General features: G+C 36.7%; 1 protein-coding gene across 1 annotated transcript; it reads left to right on the top strand.

The window, feature by feature from the left end:
- Positions 1 to 8,485: 8,485 nt before the first annotated feature.
- LOC128552360 (uncharacterized) lies at positions 8,486 to 10,391 on the top strand. Its single transcript, XM_053533387.1, has one exon. The coding sequence runs from the start codon at positions 8,584 to 8,586 to the stop codon at positions 10,321 to 10,323; it is 1,740 nt and encodes a 579-aa protein (XP_053389362.1). The 5' UTR covers positions 8,486 to 8,583; the 3' UTR covers positions 10,324 to 10,391.
- The last annotated feature ends 289 nt before the right edge of the window (positions 10,392 to 10,680 follow it).

Raw genomic sequence — 10,680 nt, 5'->3', positions numbered from 1 at the left:
CTTTTTCAATACATATGGACAATGAAGTTAATTAATAATGCGTTAAATATCGGCTTGGAATATTTAATAGATATTATATGAAAAACAATAAAGTTTATTTAATTAATGGTTGGAAAACATGTGGATAAATTGTTTTTGTGACACTGTCTTTTGTTAGCTGTCAGTATTGTATAGATACGCAACCATTATGGGAGTAAACTAGGCCTAGAATAAAGGCTTCCAGTGTGTGTAGAGCGGTTCTACCGAAGTGATGCTAATGTACATGTAGAAAGAATGTACGATGAAAATTGCGAAATAATAATAATGTTTTGCATGTTTCTTATTTTCGGGGTGGGTCACTTATTGCTACACTGTTGAAATCTCGTATTATGCAATACACTTTCCGGAGATATTAACATCATCGCTATGTTATCAAGTACTATATATTTTGTATATAGACCGGATAGAATAATAAAAGGAAAATACGATGTTTTTGAAAGAGTATGTCTGTATTTCTTTCATGCACATTTGTAGTAGCAATATACATTATCTGCATGCGGTTACGAAGAAAATTACATATGTTAAAGTGACAGTTTGCAATGTTATCTTTATACATTTTCATTCCGGCTCCGTTGCTTCAATAAATCGCATATTTCTAGTTCTTTCATATACAAAACACTTTACTGCAGTTTATTGACAAATTGAAAATTAAAATGAAATCCAAATGATCGTTTTACTATGATGACTTACATTCTAAACATTGAAAACATACATATACCATGATCTCGTTTTAAAAAGCAAACAGAACGTAAGTATAAGACTATGTGTAAGGACGCATTTCAAGATAAGATAAAACAAGTGTTAATGAATAACTGTGGATGGCCAAACCCCGGATCCCCTCCTCTCTCTCTCTTTCACCCCCCCCCCCCCCCCCCCTCCCCATTTCAAGATAAGATAAGACAAGTGTGGATGGCCAAACCCCAAATACAAGATCTCATCAATAACATGGAACTACATTTTGAATTGCAAAAACAGATCATCTAACATCATCTTACAAGCTTGGCGAACTTCTCTTTTCGTAACACTGGGGCTCATTGTCCCTGCGTAGTTAGTGGGGACCGATGCGCTATGCTAACTTCCAAATGCTAAATAAGAAGTTGTTAATGCTAAATGTCAATAGCTTAATGTTAATGTCACATACTTAATGCTAAATGCTACATACAAAATACTATATGCCGTATACAAAATGCTAAATGTCATAAAAGCTCTACATGCAGCCACAGGAAAACATTGCAGCAATTACAAGGCAGAGACTGAAGCACTCATGAAGGCCGTCTCAATGGTTGAAGACTCGGCAGAGGAAAGCTCCTCAGCCGTCTTTCTCATATATGCACTCTCTGTTATGGAAGTTCTGATCAACAATAAAGCTCCGCACTAGCCAATAGAATGCAGAGCCTGAGTATAACGTGCAAAGTAGCACTTCAGTGGATTACATCCATTGTGGACTTGCAGGCAATGAAGAGGCTGACAAACTGGCTTAGCTAGAAGCTCAGTCAGAACAACCAACAAAACCTGTGAGTTACAAGAAGTCACTATCATCAAGGCAATAACGAGATCAAGGATAGAGAAAGATGTTTTTCATCTCCTTGAACAAGTGATGTTGGTCAGGCTTCTCTCGGTCACAACAAGCTCAATGCTTACACGTACAAGAAATACAGACTGGCACCATCGCCAACTTGTTCATATGGTGAGGAAGATCAGACTGCGGAGCATATACTTCGGAGATGTAAAAAGGCATGACCATGAAGGAGCTGCGACTTGGCCGATAGATACCTCAATGCACCAGAAACTGTATGGAGGCATTGAGGATCTGCGGCAAACCACAAGTTTCGCCAAGGCAACTGGTCTGACAGTGTAGTTGCGAACGAGAAGAAGATGACGAAAACAAATTCTTTTTTGTCAAATGATAAATGCTAGTTCTCAGATTATCAATCTTTGTGATCTTTATCTCTTCAATTAATGAATGTAACTTTTACTTATTAGATAAAAAAATAAATGTGCTGCCTGTCTAATTCAAAGCAATAACGTTGCAGATGTTACAGGGACATGGGACCGAAACATTTTGCTGTAAAATGTTTATTATATAGTAGACTAAGATATGTAAAAGAGAAAAAAGTTATGTAACGAAGGGCAATGATTATATAACTGATATATTCAGCACTTTTTTTTCAATGGAAACTTAGCAATGAGCATTTTGACATTTATTGTTTTAACAAAAAAGCATTTATCATTTTAGCAGTTACCATTGCGCATTGACCTTCCATAGGCATATCGCATTTGGTATGTTGCATTTTATATAAAGTATTTGGCATTTTGCATTAAGTGATTGGCATTTAGCATTAAGTATTAGGTGTTTAGCATTAAGTTATTGGCAAAATGCATTACATAATTGTCATTTAACATTTGGCTATATTCATGGCGCACCGGCCTTCAATACATATCAAATGCCATATGCCATATCCTTTGTGCTAAATGCCTATAACTATTGCCAAATGACAAATACTACTCGTCCAATGCTTTAACTTTGTGAATTGATAATCTGTACCCCTTACACTAATGACTGTTACTTTTAATCACGTGAAAACATATGAAGTTCTATCAGCCCGATTTGAAGCAATAACATGTTCTGAGGGTTATGAGATGACATGATCGAAACTTTTCGCTCTAAAATGTTAAGAAATATTTTAATAGAGACAAAGTTATGTTACAAAGGCCAATGACTATTTACAGGATGCATTTATACACTGATATATTCAGCTCTTTATCTGAATAAGTACTTAGCAATACGCATTTGGCATTTATTGTTTCGTATTTGCAATTAACAATTATCATTTATTGTTTGACAATTACAAATGTACCATTTCACAGGCAATATTTTATATTAAGCATATAGCAAATAGCATTTTGCAATAATGTTTGTCATTAAGCATTTGGCAATGAGCATAGCACACCGGCTTTCCATAGCCTTCAATAGTACTTAATAAATGTCATTTCGTTTTCAAAACATTTTGCATAAGGTGTTTGGCATTTAGCATTGTTACCTGATTATTTAGCAATTGACAAATTACATGGCGCACCAGGTTTCCATATAAACATGTACATTAGCATCACCATTTTAGAACCGTTCTACACACACTGGACTGCCTCGGTAGCCTAGTGGTAGAGCGTCCGCTTCGAGTGCGGGAGGTCGTGGGTTCGATCCCCGGCCGCGTCATACCAAAGACGTAAAAAATGGTACTAGCAGCTTCTTCGCTTGGCGCTCAGCATTAAGGGGATAGTGCTAGGACTGGTCAGCCCGGTGACAGTATAATGTGACTGGGTGGGGTATCATGCCACGTGTCTACGGCGTGATATTCCAGTGAGGCAGCACTATAAAGTTGGGCATTGTGCTCACTGCTACAAGTAGACACCGTCGTTTATATGACTGAAAAATTGTTGAAAAAAACGTTAAACACACACACACACACTGGAAGTCTTTACGCTAGGCCTAGTTTACTCCCATTATTGTACCGCTAAATTATAGAGAGAAGTCCAATATGATTAATTATTAAAGTGATAGAAGTATGAAATCTAGAATATTTGAATTCGTAACAGTAATAGTAAAAATATCAGCGAAAATGAGAACAATTTTATGCATGCATTATATGTTAAGCGTATCTATACAATACTGACAGGTAACAATGTCACATAAAAACAACAACAAAAAAAAAAAAAAACATAATTTATTCACATGTTTTTAACAATTAATTTGATAATCATTTTTTTTTTCATATTTATTTATATAATTATGTTAAATATTCCAAGCCGAGATTCAACGAGTTATTCCCTAACTTCATTGTCCATGTATATTGAAAAAGGAAGCGAATAATTAACGTATATGGCATGCAATCCGATGCATTGATATATGAAATGGTGTTAAACAGACGTATCAAAATTTTTAGAATTTTAATTGAATGCGTATTATACAATATTTTCAAGCCAAAAATCAGCAATAGTTGTAATTAATTCCAGAAAACATTTTCTGATTAAAAGAGGCATCTTGTTGGTTCACAACTGAATGCACATGCTAATAATTAAAATTGCACGTGCTGACGACAATTAAGAAATTTAATAAGATATTTAAAATATAATCACTGCAAACAATAGGTATTCATAACTTAATAAAAATGTGAAAAAATCAAGTTTCTAATACCATTACTTTTTGAAATATGACAAAAGAAAGATTTTTAGTTTCCGCGATTATCAGCTTCTGTAGCCGTTTCCATGGTTACGGCACACCGCTAAATTTCTACGACCTCATTTAAAACCTTCATTTGTTGCCGCACTGTATTCTTATATAGGTAAAAAAGTTTAGTATGTTGGGTAAATTAAAATCCTTACGGAGGACCAGTACACACGAAAGCTTCTTCAGATATTATTAATCTCACATGGGTTATCCCACACTCCTGTGACGGACTACTTCATGCACTGAATATACATATTATTTATGTGAAATAATTAAAAATCAGGTAGAATCTACCTTTATCTTTTCTCTCCGTTCCTTATAGTGTATTTCTCGATTCAAAATTCATTACTTTATGATAAGAACGTACCGTTACGCTACAAACGATAAAACTAAAGCGGAACTTTGTTATTGTGCGTCACTGAAATGTCACGACGTCACTTCTGCTTACGGACGTCAATTTCCCGCGTTTTAAATAGTTTCATATTTTCATGCTTGTTTTTATTGTTTCTGTTGTGGTAAGTGAGAAATAGAATCCATCATTGGTGTTCGGTGAAGATCGGAAATCCCAACCCTCGGGCGCACCGCTCAAGTCTTAAACTCGGCAGACCCGAGAGACAGTGTGGAATGAAAAACCGAGCTAACGAGGGTTTTTTTTATATCCAAACTGTCCCGAGGGTTGCGAATAATTTGTCCGTCATATTTTGTATCCGGAGCATACATTTCATATAACTTTGAAATATGGATAATACAAATTATGTGTATTAACGTCTGCAGAAGCCCATGGGCTTTGTTGGTGACCACGACCGAAGGTCGACCTCAAAGATTATAATTAAGGATCTTACATGCCTGCCTGTGTAAGACGGGGTTTTCCTCTACCCGAGGGACAGTGTGGAATGGAAAACCGAGCGTTAGCGAGGTTTTTTATCCAAATTGTCCCGAGGGTTGGGAAAACAGCTGTCTTACACTGACAGTAAGAAAAGATAAATGTCAAAGATATTACACGGTGTTTTAACATGACTAGTTATGCTTAAATCATCACAACGATATTATGTTGACGTCACGTCGACGTGATATTTGCATCTAGATATAGCGCTTTCATTTGATCAAACATTTTACTTCATTAAGTATAGGTTAATATATGGGAGAGCGGTGCCTTGAGTGATAATGGTCCTAGTAAGGTGATAATAGCCCGAGGGCTTTAGCCTGAGGGCTATTATCTTCTTCCAGGGCCATTATCACTCAAAGGCAGCGCTCTACCATGTATTTACCTGTTTATTACATGTTTACCTATAATATGGTAAGAAAAGTTTAGTGTGTCATTTTTATGAGTACTGGCATAATAATTTTCAGTTTTTCAGTTTCTATATTATATGTATAAGAGACTATATACTGTATAAAATCAAATGCCTTGATAGTTGTACTGTGTTGCTTATAGCATAATTTAGGATTGAAAAAAGTTATATGAGTCATGCCATGGGAAAACCAACATAGTGGCTTTGCGACCAGCATGGATCCAGACCAGCCTGCGCATCCGCACAGTCTGGTCAGGATCCATGCTGTTCGCTAACGGTTTCTTTAATTGCAATAGGCTTTGAAAGCGAACAGCATGGATCCTGACCAGACTGCGCGAATGCGCAGGCTGTTCTGGATCCATGCTGGTCGCAAAGCCACTATGTTGGTTTTCCCATGGCACGGCTCATATCATGAATATACGACGTTACGCTCAAGATAATAAAACTAAAAACTGAAATGTTCGCTTTTTTACCTCCATGAAACGTCATGACGTCATTTCTGTTTACGGACGTTAATTTCCCGCGCTAACGTCAGGGCCATTATCGATAATGGCCCCGGGGCTAATTATGATAATGTGATAATGCATGACGTAATGCGATAACAGGAGAATTTTCAGCACAAATTTGTTACTATTTATAGGTACTCATGTAATAAGAGGTTAATATACGGCTCGGTTGTGTCTTCTTGCCATAATGGCACACCTAATGTCATAATTGCCCGTGGGCACAACCAGCCGTTTATTGACCTTTTTATTATATACCTACGCTTCATATTCGTCTTTGAATTTTCATTTTACATATTTTTTCTACAAATTTGTAGGGCCTAAGCATAATTTGTATTGATTTTTTCATCAACAGTGCCATCAATATTTGACAGTCGATATGCAAATGATTCACCATCCTTTCGTCCCCCACAATGACGTTGCTATATGACGTCAACGTCAGAACGCGCTGACGTTCCGGTTACCCGAGGCCATTATGATTATGGCGCGTGAGGCGCACTGCGCCATTATGGATTCGTTTAGAAGCTCGAGAGGGCACTTTTTCATCGATTACAGATAATGTCATAGACCAGTAATTGAGAGCGGACACAGTGGTCCAGTAGCAACACTGTCTGCCTACGAAACCAGGGTCGTGAGTTCGAGCCCCGCTCCTCCAACTAAAAATTACTAACATTGGGATAATAGTCCATTGTATGGGTGCTTTACACCTGGCACGCTAAAGAACCAGGAAAGCTTCTGGAACTGGAGCGTCTTTTGTATCTTGCACTATCTTCCTACTAACAGTCTTCTGGAGGAGTCGTCCATATGGATTACCGGTGGCGACTATAAATAAGCTTATATACAAACACCAGTAATTGCTGACAAAGTAATGCAACAGACGAGGGTACGCACATAGACAAGCACATGGCAGATATTATAGAAATGTCAGTAATGCAGATGTAGTAGTGCCATGGCTTAGTAAATGCAGATATTTAAACAAAGAAGGCAAAAAAGTGTGTGTTATATAGTATACAACAATTCATTTTTCTGAATAAATCATTGTTTGTTGTTCAGATGCGTATTACAATATCACTCGTGCTGCGCCCTCGTGATATAATTCCTTCGCATCTGAATTCCAAACAATGATTATATCAACGACAAATCACAATCTAAGATCAAAATGCTACATATCATATACTACAGCATGCTAAAGATTAACTATAAAGGCTGATCCTTTAAAGACACACCGTGATTGAGACAAAAACGCAGGTAGCTTTATGCGTTGATCGATTGATCAGCGACCTTTAAAATATGACCTGCTGATTACTAAAGGAAATTGAATTATTATTACAAGTTTATATGCGCATAATATATGAAGTTTAATCATTTAGATATATACGGTGTTCTATTTGGACCGTCGGATTTTTATTTTGCTCCCCAAATCACGATGTTTGAACCCACGGTAACGAAGCCGAAACTAGGAGGATGAAGGCACGACATTACGATGATGAAAGTAGTAATTCGAAACTACAATGGTGAAAATACGAAACTATGATGATAAAAACTGGCACGGAAACACGACACTTCAATGTTGAAAACGATGATTTAAATTATCGTGGTTTCGACTTTCACCGTCTTGGTTTTGACTTTCGCCATCCTATTTTCAATCTTGTTTTCTCAAAGGTAGTTTCCACTTTCATCATCGTAGTTTCGACTTTCGTCATTGTGGTTTTAGCTATCGCTATCATAGTTTCGATCATGATTTAATATAACAAGAAACGGTACGTACATCTGGCTTTTATTATGTCAAAATTTTAACTTAGAAGTTTTGTGAGTTTTGCATGTAAGCATATTTCTCAGAAACTACCAGACAAAATATTTTCAAAACTCCAGCTTACATTTTGTTAAAATTGTGCCAATTCTTAACACAAAAAAATGCGAAAGTTTTACATGTATGCATGTTTCTCAGAAACTACCAGACCAAATGTTTTCTAACACCACACACATCTTTGGCATCATGGGTAGGGCGCACGTGACAGGTTTCATCAGTGTGGCTTACATTTCAATTAAGTAATGTCCCCTTTTGACTGGGATCTATTAAATTTTTTATATTTATTTTTTACATCTTCACATCTAAACAAGTTTCTCAAACTCTATTGTACGTTCGAAGTCATCGTCTTTAAGTTTACAGATTTTGCTCCCTTTGCTGCATAGAAAATTTCGGTAAAACTTTTGTATATACGCTATTATTGTGTGACACGGATTCAAATAGTCGACCGCTACAATTACACAGATCTTGTGAAATTTCTTGAAAGCACTAACAGTTTCAACCTTTAAAGCCGCCTTTATTGTAAACATGTTAATGATATTCGACCTTTTGATATAAAATCACGTGATTACAAGCAGGAAGTGAATTTTTATCAAATATTGACAAGTCTGTGCGAGGTTTTAGATAAACACGTTATCTAGGGTTAAACAAAATTTAGAGCTCAAATGTGTATATGAGGTTGGATATTCTAAAGTTGAAGAAGGTATCTGTTCTAAAATGGAGGTGTCTGGTCGAAGGACATCAAACGGCAGAAACTTGAGTTTATCAAGAGGTTCAGCAGATGACTTTGAGTTTTCATGTCAACCATGCGCAGGTGAAGGACACCATGTTGAAGCAGCGGGATTCTGTCAAAATTGTCAGGAATATTTATGCATTACCTGTTACAAATATCATTGTAAACCAACCCCGAGTAGACATCATGTTCTTCTGGATAAACATAACATGCCGAAAGCTAGGACACCAGCGTCAGCTAAATATGGATGTACTTTGACCTGTACGAAACATGCCTCGGAAATTGTAAAGTTTTTCTGCAAGCAGCATGATGCAGTTGGATGCGGAGACTGTATGATTCTGGATCATAAATCGTGTAAGATCGATTACATTCCCGATATTTCTAAGGATTTTATAGATGGCGAGGAATATGAACAACTCGTTACAAGGGCTAAGCAGCTTGAGAAAAATGCTAAATCACTGAAGAAAGAGATTGAAGAAGATGGTAAAGAAGTTTATAGACTGTGTGCTAAAGCTGTAGGGGATATTCGAGCGTTTCGGAAACAAGTAGATAAGTATTTGGAAGATATGGAACAAAAACTACTGGATCAATGCGAATCACAGAAAACGAAAGCTGACAAATTATTAAAGGCTGTTGAAAATCAGTTACAACCGATGAAACGCGAACTCGAAGACATCCATTCACAGCTTACTTCACAAGCGAAGCATTCCGGGGATTTATTTGTGCAAGCGAAACAAATAAGTTTTCGCCTGAAGAAGATAGGAGAGGAACTGAAATTTCTGTACGAAATAAATGAGCCCAGTATGTATACGTTTGAGAAAAGCAATCAAATCCTAGAATATTTTCAAACGAAAAAAGGTTCTCTCGGTGATCTTCGACCAAAACAAATAAGAAATCGCCAGGTCATGTCTCCAAGACGTCTCCAAGATTTAACACCAACTGTTACTGGAGAAGTCAGCGCAAAATCTTCTACTGATGGAGAATGTTGGATCACAGGAATGGTAGCTGTAGCTCCTGATACACTTGTGTGCACTGATTATAACAATTACTCGGTGAAACTGATTGATATCAAATCTGATAAAATTACTTCTGAGCTCAAACTTACAGATAAACATTGGGATATAACATACGTTTCAGACGATCAGCTAGCAGTTACTGTGACCGATGGGAGAAAGATATGTCTCTTGTCCTTTAGAAGTGGTCTGTCAAAGATTCGCGACCTTGCTGTAAATGGAAATTGTTATGGGATAGCTTTCAGCAATGACAGGCTTGTTGTATCTTATATCAGTCCTCCAAAAGTAGAGATTCTGAGTCTGGATGGGAAAGTTATACAGAGGATTGATACTGACAGCAACGGGAAGGCTTTATTTAGAAATCCGTGTTACGTAGCTGTAGATCGAGACGGGAACTGTATTTATGTTTCTGATTACCTTACTAATTCAGTGACTAAAGTCACTACATCAGGAAAGGTACTTGATATATACAAAGATACAAACCTCTCAGACCCGCAAGGAATTGCCGTTTACAGCGACGGGTCAGTGCTAGTTTGCAACCGTGGAAAAGACAATTTACATCTGCTGTCATCAGAAAACAAGAAAATAAAAACTGTACTGAACAAGATAGAGCGTCCACAGGCCTTGTGTTTTAATAGAGAATCAGACTCACTTTTTCTGAGTACTTACAGATCAAAATGTAACACAATTCTCAAGTACAAGCTTACTTAATCAGCTTGCATAGAATGATAAGTATGAGCTGGAGTTGAAGATAAATCTTGAAAAGTTTTAAATATTTGACTTATATGTAGGAAATTGTGGCACGTATTTTGTTTATTCAACTATGTAATATAGAAATCTGGTATTCCAAAAACAAAAATAAAGTTGTTAACTTGTGTTTATGCTTATTGTCTGTGAAGATGACTTAGTAAATGCAGTTAGTTTCAAACAAAGCAGACGTACAGTATCTTCTATACTGATTGTTTGTCATGAACAGTATGATTACAATGCAGCCATAACCTTTGCATTTTTTCATATATAAAGATTGACCTTTTTTCTATACAGTCCATTTGATTTCAACCAAACAAC

This window comes from Mercenaria mercenaria, unplaced genomic scaffold (assembly GCF_021730395.1).
Source record: "Mercenaria mercenaria strain notata unplaced genomic scaffold, MADL_Memer_1 contig_2464, whole genome shotgun sequence".
NCBI lineage: Eukaryota > Metazoa > Mollusca > Bivalvia > Venerida > Veneridae > Mercenaria > Mercenaria mercenaria.
Note: the sequence above shows the minus strand (reverse complement) of the source record. Positions and strands in the feature narration are given on the sequence as shown.

Coding starts and splice junctions, on each gene's coding strand:
- LOC128552360 (XM_053533387.1), top strand. CDS start 8,584: ATGGAGGTGTCTGGTCGAAGGACATCAAACGGCAGAAACTTGAGTTTA.